General features: G+C 34.8%; 1 protein-coding gene across 1 annotated transcript; it reads left to right on the top strand.

Moving 5' to 3' along the window:
- On the top strand, nucleotides 5731-6636 carry LOC18791163 (gibberellin-regulated protein 14). The gene has a single exon (XM_007225838.2). The coding sequence runs from the start codon at nucleotides 5770-5772 to the stop codon at nucleotides 6346-6348; it is 579 nt and encodes a 192-aa protein (XP_007225900.1). The 5' UTR covers nucleotides 5731-5769; the 3' UTR covers nucleotides 6349-6636.

The raw sequence follows: 18207 nt of genomic DNA, 5'->3' as shown, positions 1-18207 counted from the left end.
AACATTACCCTTAACGATTTTATATGGGTTAATGACCCTAAATGGTCCCCCCAACTATTGCTCCCATTATCATTTTGGTCCACCAACTAAAATTTTCAATTCAAACGTCCTTAAACTTTTTATTTTGTACCAAGATGGTCCATCTGTCAAAGTCTGTGTATTATTCCGTGAAATCGAGGGACAAAACCGTATTTTTAGGTGAGTATCCTCTTCTAAAAGGGTTATTGATCACAATGGTCCCCCAACTATTGCTCTAGTATCATTTTAGTCCACCAACTAAAATTTTCATTTGAACCATCCTTCAACTCTTTTTTTTTTTTTTGGTATCAAGGAAACTATTATAAAACTTAAAAAATTTTAAAAATTTGAATCTCACTAGCCACATGGCTTTTTTTTTTTTATGACACTGACCTAACAATTAATAATAAAATCTCTATTGTTTAAATTAATTAAAATCACATATATATAATAACAAATTTTTTAAAAGAGAAAATAATAATTAAAATTAAAGGAAACTATTATAGGAACTTGTACCTAATTTTAAAATTGAAAAAATTGAATCTCACCACCAACATGGCTTTTTTTATTTTATGACATGGACTTAAAAAGTAATATTTATTTCTCTATTGTTTAAATTAATTAAAAATTTTAAAATAAGATAAATACAAAATTAAATAACAATAAAATTGATGGACTTTGATAGTAGGACCATCTTGATAACAAAAAAAAAAGAAAAAAAAAAGAAGTAGAAGGACAGTTCAAATGAAAATTTTAGTTGGTGGACCAAAATGATACTGAAGCAACAGTTGATGGACCATTTTAGTGATACCCTTCGATAAAGCTTCTCAAAAAGTTGCATATACCCTTCAAAACTCAGTCACGTGGCCATCGCGTGATCAGAAGTAACAGAATCTGTCACGGATGGACCATCTTGGTACAAAATAAAAAGTTTGAGGACGTTTGAATTGAAAATTTTAGTTGGTGGACCAAAATGATAATGGAGCAATAGTTGAAAGACCATTTAGGTCATTAACCCCATTTTATATTTATAGTGCGTTACATATATAATTGTGGTTGACTTTTTAAGATAGCGTATATTTAGCCTTAACATTCTGCCACTAATGGAATACTTAACCCTAAGCTAAGTATAGAGTTTAAGACTTTAAATTGTATTATTGTCAATGGCTATGCTCAATCACCTCAGTGCCCAAAGTATTGCCGTGAATAGATTAGGAGGACCAAACCATAGAAGGAGAAAAAAGGAGGACCGTTTTAGAAAATTGCTTTGTTTGTTAAATTACTTTGTACTAATTGTATAGAATCAACAATGATAACAAGACATCCGTGTTGTGTGTGTGAGTTTAATATGTTATCGCCCCTTTCAATAGGAAAGGTCAAAAAAAAAAAACAATGAGAACAAGACATCTGTAAAAATAAATTAAAAACTAGATATAAATATAGCCAGTTCATGCAGATTCGGTTCCGGTTCACTGATTTGCCGGTTCAAATTTTTATCCTTAACGAGAAGTTAGGGCCGGCTAACCTTTTTCTTTTTCTAGGCAGTAAGGGTTGCTTTCTCTAAGTTTGATTTTTCAAACCATCCCATAATTAGTTTGATTTTTCAAACCATCCCATAATTAGTTTGAAAATCAAACAGTACATGACATCAAAACATCAGGAAAAACGAGTGGATACTAGTAATTGAAAGCCAGAATTAGATTGAATTTTTCAAACCATCCCCTTGAATTATTCGGGACTCATGACCCTTGAATTATTCGGGACTCATGACCCACTACTAATAATATCAATATTGTCTTTAATTTAACCATTTGTTTAGCAGTTGTGAAATTTTATACAAAAAGTCTCGATATTATTAATAGTGGAATCATTCATTATATGGAGTATTTGATTATTTTGTTAAGTTTCTGATGTGGGACTTCAATATTCTTCAACATCGCTCTCCTCATTCTTCCTTTGATTTTTTTTTCCTACACGAATCATAAATCTCATCCAATGGTGTTTTAAGGTTCACACCTAAAAGATAATCCTTCGTATGAGAATTTATCAAAAATAGCCAAAACTTGACCCCTAATTTCAAAAATGTTAGTTTTTATAAAAAATTTCAAATATAGAAGAAAACTCACCTAAATAGACACAAATACCCTTAAATTTAAAACCAACATAAACCTAAAAAACAAAACCCTATTAGATTGAGAATCTTTGTACGTAGAGTGCTGTTCTTCTTTGGTTCTTCGTTCAATTTCTTCTTCGTTACTTCGTTTCTTCGTTTATTCTTCATACTATATTTATAAAATTTCAATTCTGGTTTTGCTAACTTAATGTCCATAGTTGCGACATTTCTGTTAATGGACTCTTGAGCCCTATTCAAAGTGCTATGATTTAATATCGTCAATTCACTTTGAGCCTGCATCAAAGGTTAGTGCTGATAGGCTTGGAAAATTATTGAGTCTAGTAATATGATGATTCTGACATATGTGTAGCAGAAGATGCTTGTGCTGCATGTACGCATTGACAAATTTCGTGCTACCCAATGTGTTCAAAATATTATACTACAAACTCATTGGTAATTGCGGATGCAGAATCTATATGGCTAGTTGGGGATCAAACAGATTGGGTGGTGCTTGATGATGTACGAGATAGAATTGTGCTACCACCAATTACACGAAGAAGGCACGGCAGGCTTGAGGAAAAGAGAATCCCATCACGAGGAGAAGAACCATCAACTCGTAAGTGTTCAAGATGTGGTTCAATTGGCCATTATTGACAAACTTCCAAGAATTCAATTGCACTTCATCCTACCTCATAGACGGACTGGTGTAATATTTTTCTCTTTAACTTTATGAATTGTAATGAATGAATATTTAATTATATATTTTTTTAATGTAGATCGTTTTATTGAATTTTTTGTTCTACAGACTACCTCTAAATTTGTGACAGTTTTTGAAGAATTAAAGTTATGTGAAATAAATATTTTTTTTTGGGTGAGAGGAGGAAATTATACTTGTGCATTGATTCAATCATTTTCTGAATTTTTGGTTCTAAATACTTTTTTTTTTGCCAAATAAATACATACATTTTATTTGGAGAAAATGGGAGAGAAGAAGAATAGAGATATGCACAGAGAGAGAGAGAGAGAGAGAGAGAGAGAGATAGAGAGAGAGAGATAGATAGATAGATATATATATATATATATATATATATATGTGGAGAGAAGAAGAAAGAAAAAAAAAAAGGAAAAGAGAGGGAGTGATGCTGGAGACAAACGGAAGAAGGAAAAAAAAAGAGAAAAAGAAATAGAGGTGATTGGAAAAGTGTTTGGAGGAAATATTTCAAAGTTTTATTTAATAAGGTTTCTTTTTTAGGTTTATGTAAGTTTTAAATTTAAGGACATTTGTATCTATTTAAGTGAGTTTTCTGTTATATTGAAATTTTTACAAAAATTAACATTTTTGAAATTAAGAGTCAAATTTTAGCTATTTTTGATAAATTCTCCCTTCGTACAGTGATTAAGAAGGTAGAAATATAAAAGAAGAAAAAGAAAAGTAAGATCTTAGTCGACGAAGATTGGGAGGAGACAAGAGAAAAGCCCCCTTGGAAAAGTAAGATCTTCTGATTCGATGGCATTTATCCCTTCATCAGCGGAAGAGACAGATGATATCCGATATTCGGGTCCAATACATGACATCAAAACGTCAAGAAAACCGAGTGGACACTGGTAATTGAAAGCTAAAATTAGATTGAATATAATATTGACGTGAATGGACCTAACCACTATAGAGAAAGCAAAATACGCGGCGGTGGGATGAACATTGTGGGAATAACCCAAACAAATAAACAAATACACTTTCGTTTTGCAATAATCCTTAACAATTTTCTGTAAAAACAAGATTAGTAAATATATTACGTTATTATATATATATAGAATATAAAATATGAACATCCAAATCAAAACCAATTTAGATCGAGAGGCTCAAGATCTTTCAAGAATCTTGTAATGTGTCTCACTATATATTTGGTCGCAAGTCCGATCTCTCCTTTCTCTGATTTTTACCTTTTAGGTAGAGCTATACAGACTATGACGGGGTTAGATAGAGAGCACATGTCCTTCGGCTAATTGGTCCGCAAGCAGCCATCAAATTCACCAAATCCATGAGAGAAATCAAGAAACGCGGCTGCTGAAGACTCAGTTTTTTCCACTACAAGACGATTTAACCAGAAATGAAATAGCAATCTATTGGAAAGCAACGAATTTTGTGACCATTGCTCAACTCTATACATATTTTATTACAAAAGGGAACGGAGATATAATATTCACACCTTTGTTCCCTAATTGATTCCAGAAATTTTGCATTGTTCCAATAGTGATATAGTACGTTGAAAATAGATAGTAAAAGATGAAAGTGAAATAATACCGTACCTATAGTGATTCAGTGATACATCTTTTTTCACCGTTGGAAGAGATATTAAGTTTTAATGCCTAATGCTAACAGAGTCTAGCCCAATGAAGAAGGCATTTACTTACACACTAGTCCCATACCACCTTGGTTAGCAAATATATTTATTTCTTCATTAACGCTAAGCTGACATATCAATGGCTTGGCCTCAGTTCCCTCAGTAGTCCCATTGGAAGAGTCCTGATACCAATATAAACCATGTTAGATTTTTTTTAGGACCTTTCCTATTGAGAGGGGCAATAGCATGCTAAACTCTCACACACTACACAGATACTACGACTCGAACCCAGAACTTACCTGAGGAAATAAATACTCCAAATTACTACCCTAATGAATCCTTTGCAAATCATGTTAGATTTTAATAACATAGCTTGGGAAACGAGAATAGAAACACTCGTTTCCAATTATCATCACACCACAAGGATGATAAGTGACAAAACTAACGACAACGGAGGAGAGGACAATAATAAAGAAAGATGGGGGGAAAAGTCCACATACAAAAGTCATTCAATGTGGAAAATTAAACCAGTCTAAATTATATAGACCATGGAACGCATAATGTAGACTCAAATTAACTTAAATTCACATAAAAATCCAAAATCTTTTTAAAAGATTAATGCTAGACGAACACAAATTCAAATCTCCACATTTTGGAAGACTGAATCATTTGTTTTTATCTACACCGACAACTTGGTTCTATTTTCAACTAGTAAAATACTGTCATGTCATTTTCCATTAAATACTACTCAATTTTTATTTACACTTACCATTATTGCAATCAATAATCAATCAGTCAAATTACTTATAAAGAATTTGTTGCTCAAATGATTAAGAGAATTTACCATTTATACTTGGGATTCTCTATCAACAACACTTATATCAACAATCATCCGTACCAATTGAAAATCTTACTTCTCTGTCAACGAGGGTTGGTTGAGTTGATAAGGATCATTCTCTTTGCTATCAAGACTTAGATTCGGGTTCTGTTGCCGAAAATTCTTTTTGGGGGATAATCTGTAAAAACAAAAAAAAAAGACTAAAACCCCCTCTGTAAATCCTCAAGAAAACTTTGATATGTCCTAACTCTAAGATGGTGTAGCCTCCCCTCTTCTAAACTTTTATTCAGCCAAAAAAATCGTACTTTTCTTCTCATGAATTTGAAAATCCTTGACTGTTAACTATGAAACAAAATGACCAAGATCTTTTGACACGTATTGCCGACACAGGCCTGAGAGCACTATAAATAGCAAACGATGCCGTCTAGATCTTATACCATCACAAAAACACAAACACCATGAGTTACTCAAAGTTGCTTGTGCTATTGTTTGGCCTGGTGGTTCTCATCACTTCATCTCTAGCTGAGTACAATGAAAAACCCAAGCCACCCACTCCTTCTCCTATTTACAAGCCCCCAGCTCCCATCAAGAAGCCATCACCACCAATAGTGCCCAAACCCAAACCACCAACTCCTTCTCCTATTTACAAGCCCCCAGCTCCCATCAAGAAGCCATCACCCCCAGTTTATAACAAGCCATCACCACCAATAGTGCCCAAACCCAAACCACCAACTCTGCCTCCTAGAGTGGTGAGGCCACCACCATCCTCACCTTATGGCAAACCACCAAGCACTCAGCCTCCTATTGTACATTCACCGCCACCTACGCCGGTGACCAAGCCACTTCCACCACCTTATCCTAAGACACCAACTCTACCTCCTGTTGTGAAACCAATCACACCTAGTTACCCTAAACACCCTCCTCCAATCAAGGCTCCTCTACCCCCACAAAAGCCAGAAGGGAAGAAACCTCCTCCTCCTCCAACTCCATATAAGAAGAAGCCTCCCCCATACTACAATCCACCCCAGAAGCCCTGAACTCCACCTGTCCATCTCAACTAGTGAGTTAGAATAAATGAGAGAGAGCCAGTTGCTTGCTAGAAATAAGAGTTCTGGACACCAACTCATTTTGCAGCAGCTTCTAGTGTGACTCCATTATAATTACTAGTTATTTGCATGAAATTTTCATGTCATGTGGTTATGTATCAGCAAGTTGTTTCTTCACTTGTGGCTGATTGAGCATGTTGTTTCTTGCTTTATATATGTATGCAATATCAATTTCCAACTGCAGTAATACTATTACTTGTGTTTTATGATATTGTAAAATTGGTTGGTTGACATTGTATATGTTTTTAAATGACAAAACCCACCATGATAAACAAAGCTTTCACAACATACAGAGAATGATTGGTCCGCAAACACAATAATCCACATCACGAAATTCACTATAAATATAATGCCAGCTTCATCAATGGAAGAGCATATATATGTGTGTGTGAATCTAGCAGCAGACAATGGCAACAAAAAGTAGTTCAATATATATATATTTTGACAAATAGAAACCGAAATCCAATTATGTCCTTCAAAATCAATGAACACGGTAGTTTAAGAAAGTACTAAAATTTCAATAACTCAATTGAATTGTCAAATGATATCGGATTCAAGTGATTTTTTGTAGAGGTGATCTTTGAATGATTATCTAAAAAATAAACGGTTTAGATTAGTGAAATACAATGTGGAGTGAGCTCTACAAAGGTGTCTTTTAAATAAGATTATTTGAGGGATCCCTCAACGATCCAAACCATCTATTTCTTAAGCCTACAATTATAGATCATCCTTGAAAAAAAATTGGACAAATCGGAAACTATTTCAATATTCAATTGTGTCATACAAAATTAATTAACACAGTGCTTCAAGAAAATACTAAAATTTCAATATTTCAATTGAATTGTCAAATGATATTGGATTCAAGTGATTTTTTGTAGAGATGATCTTTGAATGAATATCTAAAAAATAGACGGTTAGGATTAGTGAAATACAACAAAGAGTGTACCCTACAAGTTGTCTCTCAAATAAGCTTATTTGAGAGATCCCTCAACTCAAACTCCATATATATATTTTGTCCCTGATTTTCTTACTAGAGAATTCCTGCAGGGAAAACAATGGCATAAAGAAGAAAAGAAAAAGACAAGCAAAAGAGTCAAGTTGGTCAGTCTAGTCAACCCCAGTCACTCCGAGTCCTCCCTCCATCAATGAGTCAAGCCAAACAAGAGTCACCTGCTCAGATCCTCCCCTTTCAGGGATTTTCTCCCATCCAAATTAGTAACAGATTTGCCAACCTAGGAGCCACAGTCGGCCAGGTTCGCCCCAGTTTTCAGTCTGCCCTAATATCCAGTCATGATCCCTTCCAAGATATTGCTCCGTCTAATCTTCCAGTTGCCTCTTATCATTAGACGTCTCCATACATGATCAAATAAAGGCTTACATTGTTTTCTCAAATTCTTATAGAAATTAGAAACATAATTTAGAGATCCTAGAAATCTCTGGAGTTGACTTTTGTCTAGGATTTGATTAGGAAATTTATCAACAAATTGGATAACTCGATCTATGGGGCTAATCTGTGACTGACAGATATTAAACCCAAGAAATCTCACATTAGTTTGGAATAACTTAATTTTCTTAGCAGATACGACTAATCCATTTTGTTTGACTATTTGTAAGAACTTATGCAAATTTTTCCAGTGCTGTTCTATTGACTCAGAAAATATAAGTACATCATCAATATAGACTATGGAAAAGTGATTAAATGGAATAAAAATCTCATTCATTCTATTTTGAAACTCACTGGGTGCATTTTTAAGACCAAATGACATAACATTCCACTCATAATAACCAAATGGGGTAACGAAAGCAGTTTTATATCTATCAGACTCACAAATTTGGATTTGCCAAAATCCACTCTTCATATCAAATTTAGAAAAGATGACTGACTTCTCTAAACGATTAATTAAATCTCTTTTATTGGGGATTGGATATCTAATCCATTCTAAAACAGTATTAAGCAGTTTGTAATTAATGGCTAATCTTGGGACTCTGTGTTCTAATTCAGCATTTTTCTGGACATAGAAAGCAGGACAAGACCAAGGTGACTTACTCTTACGGATTATTCCTTTTTCAAGTAATTCAGTAATCTCAGTTTTACAAAATTCCATTAATTTTTGGCTCATTTGAATTGGTCTGGCTTTAGTGGGGATATTTTTCTCACTAAAGGATTTGACATAAGGAAGGCTGACTACATGCTGTTTCCTATGCCAAAAGGCGTTGGGCAACTCAGAACAAACTTCTTGTTTTAATTTTTCTTCAAACTGTCGAATTTGTGACTGTAAAGACTCATGACTAAGCTGTTGCTCAATTCTTTTTTATTTAACTTCGTCCTGGAGGAATTTTAGTTGCTTATCTTTATTTTGAATGACTCTGATTGTTTTAGTGACTGCATTCTTTTGTAATTCTTTTAAATTATGTAACTCTGGTTTACTAAGGAATTCAAACTTAACCTTTTCTCCTAAACAGGTGGAAATGACTCCATCGTGTTCTACCTGGAAAGGATATAAAAGGGCAATAAAGGATAAACCTAGGATGACTTCATCAGTAATGTTCTTAACTAAGACAAAAGAAGTCTTAAAACAGATTTTATTTTGACAGACATGGGCTTTAGGAATCTCATAATTCAACTGGAGTGACTTTCTTGAAGCTGTGCTCAAAGACTCTTTTGACTCAGAAAATCTAAACCAGCCACTTGGGTTGACTAATCTTAGGACTCCGCGTTCTAATTCAGCATTTTTCTGGACATAGAAAGCAGGACAAGACCAGGGTGACTAATCTTACAGATTATTCCTTTTTCAAGTAATTCAGTAATCTCAGTTTTACAAAATTTCATTAATTCTTGGCTCATTTGATATATATATATATATATCTCTTTTTAAGCATCCCTTTCTTCTTTACTTCATCAGTAGCCATGATCTGCTTAAGGAACAAGTTTTCCAGGATGGAAAAATGTGGGTCATGTTAATTCAGTCTTTTGAATGGCATTATTCCTCAATTAATTTAGGCCATAAGCCCACAAAACCGAATTTCTTTATTTTTCACATCAAGCAATAATATTTTCCATTTGAGACTGACCCTACCTTCAAATGAGAAGGACCCAACCAGCTCCAACTCAAAAATCAAACAAATTAAACATTAAACGACGTCAAACGCAGAAAAAGGCACAACCCAAATAATTTAGAAATAGCCCAAAGAACAAGGAAATATAACTAAGCCCAAAGAACAAGAAAAGCGCTCCAACCTCCGCTGGGTTACAAACAGAACAGGGAGGCCGAAATCTAACGGCCCAGATACAATAAATGGAGGCCCAGAAACTTATTGGCCCAACCAAAAGATAAACAAAATCTTTGCATTGTTCCAACTCTCTGTCCCGTTTGGTTTGCAAATTTCATGGGAATGAAATTTCCATGTCTAATCCTACGATATGGGAATGACGGATGTTCATTCCCATGATTGGGAACGCTGGGAAGTGAGAATTAGGAAAAGCCATTTTCTCGCATTCCTATGTGTGGTTCGTGTAGTATTATAAATGAAAAGTTTTTCAGTTTTCAGTTTTTCAGTTTTTCAGTAACACCCTTGAGTTATTATTAGTATTATTTTAATATTATTGATAGTCTAAGTCCTACAAAAGGGTTTCTCACATCCAAAGTGCCATCTAGATTCAAACATGAGACAACTGACCTGCAAGTCAATGCTCTTTTCCACTAGACTAGACCCTATTTTAAGGGTCAATAGACGAAGAGTTTCCCAAGGAGCACTAAAGGTATGAAATTCTCTCTACATGAGAATTTCATACTAATGAGTTAGGTATTGCATTCTAAAAAATGCATTTACCAAATATGGGAATGCAATTTCATACCAATTACTAAGCTCCTAAATCTTGAACTAAACAATCCATCTATATCTTAGAATCTCATTAGACTAACTTTACCGCCAAGCCATCTTTAATAGGCACTACACCAACATCATTTTTAAAAAAAAATTAACGGAAAAGGGATTTAAATTTGAAACCTCTTCTTGTTTTCAGAAGAAGAAAAAAAGTACTAATATATTAAGGGCAATATGATCACACGTGTCAAATTGATTACATAGAATGTTTTCTTGTGGAGGGCAATCAAATCAATATCAGGATTTTGATGGAAAATTGCTTTCAAAAGTTTCTCAAAGTTGCGTGTGCTATTGTTTGGAGATTGTGCTATAGTAGAGGAGAAACTTAATTGTGTGCAAGGACTGAAATATCGATAATATCGCTGAAATATTGAGGATATTATCGTTTTTCGGCAAGGGGATATTTTGGAACAGATCTGTGTACTTATCATATAAATATAGACTAGCCTCTCTACACGCGCTTCCGCGCATGCGAGAGGTTTTTTTTAAAAAAAATTTAAATTTATTTTAGAATTAAAAAAGATAATGGATATTTGTGTTCCATAAAAATAGGACCTATTATCTGAATTTTCTTTTAATTTTAATTTTTTTAATACGAAAAATTATGAATTTACCATATTATCCTCATTTAATTAATAATTTCAATTCTTAATGTTTGTATTAACCAAGGGCATTTTCTGGTATTTTGAATGTTTCACCATTCTCTGCCTTTTGCTTTATATATATAGATAATATCGTGAAAATTTTGGGAAAATTTCGACACTAATAATATCCTTCAATTAACATCAACATTTGCTCAAAATATCGTGATAATAGTGATAATAATGCAATATGGACATGGAATAGAAAAAAAAAAATTGAAAAGGCTTGTACGCGTGTAAGCATGGGGATTCGAACCCGTGCCACTTCAATTCTTCCTCCAATGCCTTATCCTCCACACTGCTAATGACTTTATTATATGCAAAACCAACTCTTTCCTTATGCTTCGTATCCCATGCCTTTTGGGATAGAATCAAGCGGCTCATGAAAAGAATCTGATGCCCAATCTTCAAATGATTTTGCTTATGGGCAACGTCAACCAATCTTGGATCTTTATGGGTGACATGTTAACAATTACATGCAAAGCTATTTTGGGAATTTACCATTTGATGACTACTCTTCATAGTACACGTACTCTACACATAGAGACGATGAAGACAATGAAAATTTTGAACCTCATAGGAACTCTATGTGGTACTAAGTCACTTGTGCATCTTACCATGCAATATATAAAGTGTAAAATATTATAGTAAATCATTATGAATAAATGATTATGGGCATTTAATTTTTTTCATTAATTACTACATATTTTCTGCACTCATATTGTTTGTTAGCTCGCTATATAATCAACTTAAATAAATCAAAATAATAGATAATTGACAAAATAAACAACCTCTAAAGTTTGAATCAAAATTTTCTTACAGTTTCAGTGGTTTTTATTCAATTTTTCTCGATATCGATAATTTCCCAATATTTCCGTATTTTTGGACCTCCGATATTTCCTAAACCCTTGATATTTTAGACCTTTTTTTATAGAAGAAGATTTCATTAATAAGCCAAAACGGCATACAAAGACTAGTATGAATACAATAGCCTAATTAAAACCTTATTAGGAAAACCACTTTAGACAAACCCTAGGATAGGAAAGAGTACTACACATGCCAAGGACTAAGACCTGAACCACAAAAGACCATTACAAGAACAGAAAAAAAAAAATCAATTAAACACTAACACAATAGACCCATAAAGAGAACCGCATCGCATCCCAATTGTCAAAAGAAGCCTTTTATGAGATAAACTCATAGTCATTTAACTGCCTACGAACTACAAAAACACACAAATGACAGAAACCCAAGAAAGCACACAGTTGAAGAGCATGAAATAATAATAAGAGAGGCCTCTTAAAAGCACTCCAACTCAACTTAGAACATGACAAAGGAACTCATATGACCAAACATAGGTCTTTGGGCTGCACAGAGTAGAGACAAGCTGCAAATGAGCAACAAAACAATGGAAAATGACAACAAAACATATGCTAAAACAGAAGACGAAACCCCTCAGAGGGCACACCACCACATGCCAACAACTACAACCAGCGTCGATGCTGCCGCGATCGTTGAAACAAAGACAAAATATTAGTCACCAAGTATCCCAACTCTCCTAAAGAGAGAGACCCAATCCAGCGTCACTACTGTTGCAGTGTCACATTCCTGATCGGCTCGGTCGTAGCACGATATTGTCCGCTTTGGGCCCCCTGCCTTTACGATTTTTGTTTCTGGGAACTTATGAGCAACTTCCCAATGGGTCACCCATCCTGAGATTACTCTAGCCCAAACTCGCTTAACTTCGAAGTTCTCATGACTCCGAAGCCAGTGAGCTCCCAAAAGGCCTCGTGCTAGATGGAGGTGAGCATGTACATATAAGTCACATCATCCCCTCTTCGTAAGTCGATGTGGGATGTTACATGTAGCCACCGAGATGAAGACAACACCAGCCACCTAGAACAGTGCAAAAATAGCCAAACAAAAAAAACACACAAACATACCTAGATCCAAATAAATCAAGGCTAAAAGCCCAAGATCTAAGTATATCTAGAGAGGAGAAGAGGAATGGGAGATAAGGGCCAGCAAGAGCCCTAAGGAAAGTGGAAAGAGGGAGAAAAAAGATGAGAGGAATGGAAAAAGATGGGAGAGAGGATAGGAATGGAGAAGATGGGCAGAGGGGAGGAGCGGCAGTGGACACCTCCCCTAGCTTAAGAAAGGTTGGTTGTCGGCAAGGAGAGAGAGAGAGAGAGAGAGAGAGAGAGAGAGAGAGAGAGAGAGAGAGAGGCTAATGTTTTTTAAGTTTTCTTTAACCTTGAACGAGTCCAATATTTTCTCGATATTTTAGACCTTGCTTATGTGCAATGGGTATAGCACTGGTTTGCTATCCTCTATCAATCATGCTATGCCACACGTGATAACTTTTCCACTTGGCATAGCATAATTGGTTAGGGATAGCAAAACCGTGATATCCCTGTTTCATATAAGTTTTTCTCATAGTAGAGCCACCTGTCAAATCAATAAGTTCTTTACAGATGTAAGCCAATTGGCTAGGATAGTAAGCCGGCCCCTCCTGCACTGAAGCTCAAATTCCCTTCTCCGTAAATTAAATTAATTTATAATTATATTATATTAAAAAAAGCACCAAGTTCTTCACCTCCCATTGTGAGACCACAACCTCATCATGCCAAACCCCCAACTCTACCTCCTATACTGAAGAGTCCTGAATCCTACCAGCACAGGGAAAGATATATATTAAATTCACTCCAGCTCCATATATAATTAGAAGCTGCCCCCATACTACAAGACAACCCCACACCCCAAACTCAACACCACATATTCATCCAAATTAATGACCATAAACTAATTATTAGTGTTTGTAACCAATGCTCATGTCATCATCATTATGTTTGGACAAGTTGGTGTTCTAATTTGCTTTGTATCCGAGGGAGCATATGTTCAGATTCTCTTTGTTTAAAAAACAATTATTTCCCAAGTGAGTAAGTTTTATTCATAAAATTTAAGCTTCTATTCTAAATTATAAAACCCACCATGTTGAACAAAGGTTTCAGAACATACAAAGAATTATAATCGGTTGGCAAACAGAACTAGCAAAATCAGGAAATCTTCAATAAATTTAATCTCAAACATTTTCATCACTAGCAGACTACAAGTATATGAACAAAGCAGCATAAAGGCACGGTACTAAACAGAAAATACGGATTCAAAATTTGTTTATATTAAATAATTATGGTATCAACTAGTTTATGATTTTATGGGTAGCTGTATTCACTTAGTTGAATGGGGTTTCAAGTTTGAATCATATGATTACGATTACAATTATGTATATAGCGTAAATCTGTTGAATTTGAATTAACAAGTTGTAATAGTCTTGCTCCAGAGATAGTGCAAATCAGGTGTTTCAATCCTTCTATTGAGAGATCCCTCAAATAATTTTATTTCAAGTAGAACCTTTAGGGTATCCTACGAATATTTTTCTAACAATCCAAACCATCTATTTTTGAAATCTTCATTTATAAATCATCTTTGCAAAAAATTACATAAATCAGAAACCATTTAGACATCTAATTGTGTCCTACAAAATCAATGAACACGGTGCGTCAAGAAATTATTAAAATTTCAATAATTTAATTGAGTGATCAAATGATATCGGATTCAAGTGATTTTTTTCAAAGATGATTGGGATTAATGAATTACAATGTATGGTGGGCCCTACAAGAGTGTATCTCAAATAAACTTATTTAAGGAATCGCTTAACGGAAGCTCCATGCATATATATATATATATATATTCATGATTTAAATTACCACACCACAATAAATTTATTTCTTCTACTCCTTGAATATCAAAGTAAGTAACCATGCATAAAGCATGATACCAATTAAGATTCACTAATGACTCACAGACGTATAAAGAAGATATTAGTATGCTTCTTGGACGCAGTTAATAATAGGGGTGGCAATTTCGGATACGACCCGATACACGACTCGAAACCCGCACGAGAAATTAGCGGGTTCAACCCGCACAATAAAAAAACAGGTCAATTTCGGGTCAACCCGTTCTGACCCGTTTAATAAACGGGTGGGTTTCGAGTCAACCCGCTAACCCGCTATAATACCTATCTAACCCGTTTATTAAACGGGTCGTGTCACGGGTCGTGTCAACCCGTGTACAACCCTCTAACCCGCTAAAAAATAAAGACAAATGGAGACTTCAACACACACACAAGGGGTTTCGAACCCCTCCCATCCTCATTTTCTCAAACAACTTATCCACCATGCTACAACTAACTTTGTGATTTTATGGTATGCCTTTTGATATTTATAATGTTTCTTTTTCTTTTGAGTTTTCCTTTCTTTTCCGTCTCTCTTCTCCATTTTTTTTTTCTTTTTTTTCCTTCTTTCTTCTCCTCTCTCTTTTTTTTTTCTTCTCTTTTCCTTTCCTCTTCTCTCCTTTTTTTTTTCTTTTTTTTTCCTTCTCTTTAGTTTTCTCTCATCTCTCTTTTTTCTTTCTTTCTTTCCTTCAATCTTCTCTCCTCTCTCTCTCTCTCTCCCCCTCTCTCTCTCTATTTTTTTTTCTTTCTTTTCCTTCTCTCTTCTCTCCTCTCTCTCTCTCTCTCCCCCTCTCTCTCTCTATTTTTTTTTCTTTCTTTTCCTTCTCTCTTCTCTCCTCTCTCTATCTTTTTTCTTTCTTTCTTTTCCTTATATTTTCTCCACTCTCTCTGTTTTTTTTAATTAAAATTTTTTCGGTTGTGAGTTTTGTAACATGCATGTTATTCTTTATGAACCCGTTACACGACTCGAAACCCGCACGATAAAAGACGACCCGAACCCGACACGACACGTTTATTAAATGGGTTGGGTTCGGGTTGAGCATTCTTGACACGTTTATTATCCCGACACGACACGAACCCGACACGACACGACCCATTGCCAGCCCTAGTTAATAATACCCTTTGGCTGGCATTCCTACACTTTTAGCCTTAACATTCTGCCATTAATGGAATATTTAACCGAAGCTAAGTTTAGAGTTTAAGACTTTAAAATGTATTATTGTCAATGGCTATTTCCAGCAAACCGAATTTCTTTATTTTTCACGAGCAAAACTATTTCCAGCAATAATATGTTCTATTTGAGAGTGACCCTTCAATTGAAAGGGACCCAAAAAGTCATAAATAGCCCAAAATAAGTAAATAAACTTGAGCCCAAAGAACAACAGAAGGGCTCCAACCATAAAATACCTACGACCAACAATTTTAGATCATAAAATTCTTCAATTTAGATCATAAGATTCGTTTGGAAAATGTATATGGAACTTACATATTTTGGGTTTTGACATTCAATCCGTCGGCCCAAAAAATAAAAGGAAACCAAGAGCCTAACGAACCAAAAAAGGAAGGGCTAAACCTAAAACCCAGAAACAGGAAAAGATATACAAAATGTTTTGCTTGGTTCTAGCTCTCTACAGTCATAATATCATAAGACTAACTTTACCCTCAAACTGTTTGAGGGGGAAATTAAGAGGAACAGGGTTTCAATTCGACGCATCTTTTTGTATTAGGAAAATAAATACTACTCGACTAAGAGTTAGTTCATCACACAAATATCACATGGATTACAGAGAAATCTTCTTTTTGAAGGGCAATCAAGTCTGTTGGAAATATGAGTGCTAAATTGCTATAAATAAACAAAATAAATACTGCACATAAAATAGATTTTTACAAAAGGAGAATTGAATTAGAAGAACCTTGATTGAGTCGAAGCAAGTGTTGGACACTTTGACCTTAAGACGAATTACGCCCCACAACGGTGCTTATGGTTCACTAGCGTTCACCTCTCAGGATACAACGACTCCCCTCCTTGTGAAAGAAGCACTGCAATTCACAAGGAACTTTGAACCAAATTATGCAGGAACCTCTCTTTATGAAAACTCTAATGCTTTCTATATGTGAAAGTCTGTATGTAGAGAATTAACATGAATGAATAAAACTGCAGGAGGATTGCTCTATTTATAGATGATGAAATACCCTTTCTAAAAAGGTATCTCAATCTGAAAAGGCAAACAATGCATCCCTTGGTCTGAAAAGTTGTCACCTCCCATGTGAAGATGTCTTTAACCCAAGAGTCATGTCTTTAACCCAAGAGTCATGTCTTTAACCCAATAAATTTTATTAATTTCCATTCAAATAGGAAAATCAATATTAGTTAATATTAAATTTTCCAACAAAGTCAATCTCAGGGTTTTGGTGGAAATTAAAAGGGTTTTGATGACCACACAACCCCTATAGTGAGACCACCACCACCACCTCATCATGCCAAACCCCCAACTCTACTTCCTATATTTTGAAGAGTGGATGAATACTACCAGCAGCACAAGGGAAGACATAAACTTTAATATTGGATACTTAACCCTAAGCTAAGCTTGGAGTTTAGACTTTAAATTTATGTATTATTGTCAATGCCTATTTCTCAATCACCTCAGTGGTATTGCCGTGAATAGAACGGGAGGACCAAACCAAAGAAGAAGAAAAAAGGATGCCCGTTGCTATTTTTGTTAAAAAATTATGTATTATTATTTTTAGAAAACTTATGTATTATTTTGTTCTGTCCTTTTATGACAATTTTATCTCCCTCATTCTCATTCATTTCAGAGTGGGCAATTAGCCTAAACTCTTTTGACACGAGTAAGATTTAATATCTGCTAGTTCATAGCTCAATGATAAGAGTATGAGTTTTTCTATTTAAATCCTACATCGTAGTTGTGTGTATATAAGAGAAATCTCATTCTCCTGTAGTTTATAATATCACTTATACTATAAATAAATAAATAAATAAATAAAAAACCAATATGCATTACATTTTGAACGTTCTCTAGCATATATCAAACAAGCAACTGCCCAAATTCTCCAACTTATGATCTCAATTAATGTTGCATGGACCTCTAATCTATAACAATCACCAACCACCCTATTTAGCAAAATTATAAATACAATTACCAATCACCCATACCACTATAAAAGGATGCTCCATATGATCTTTGTAACTTCATAAGCTCAAAGATGAGTTACTTAAAATTTCTTGTGCTATTGCTGGGAGTGGTGGTTCTCATCACTTCATGTCTTGCTGAAGAACATCATGAGCAACTCAAGCCACCTACTAGTACTATACCTAATAGTGCTATTACATTGATACTACCCCCTATTTTTCTAAGACCACCACCACCACCAAACAATCCGCCACCACCCAACAAATCGCCTCCACCCCCTCCAAGTAATCCACCACCACCACCACCACCCAACAATCGT

Source organism: Prunus persica, chromosome G1 (assembly GCF_000346465.2).
Source record: "Prunus persica cultivar Lovell chromosome G1, Prunus_persica_NCBIv2, whole genome shotgun sequence".
Lineage (NCBI taxonomy): Eukaryota > Viridiplantae > Streptophyta > Magnoliopsida > Rosales > Rosaceae > Prunus > Prunus persica.
This window is presented reverse-complemented; position numbering and strand designations above follow the sequence as displayed.

Coding starts and splice junctions, on each gene's coding strand:
- LOC18791163 (XM_007225838.2), top strand. CDS start 5,770: ATGAGTTACTCAAAGTTGCTTGTGCTATTGTTTGGCCTGGTGGTTCTC.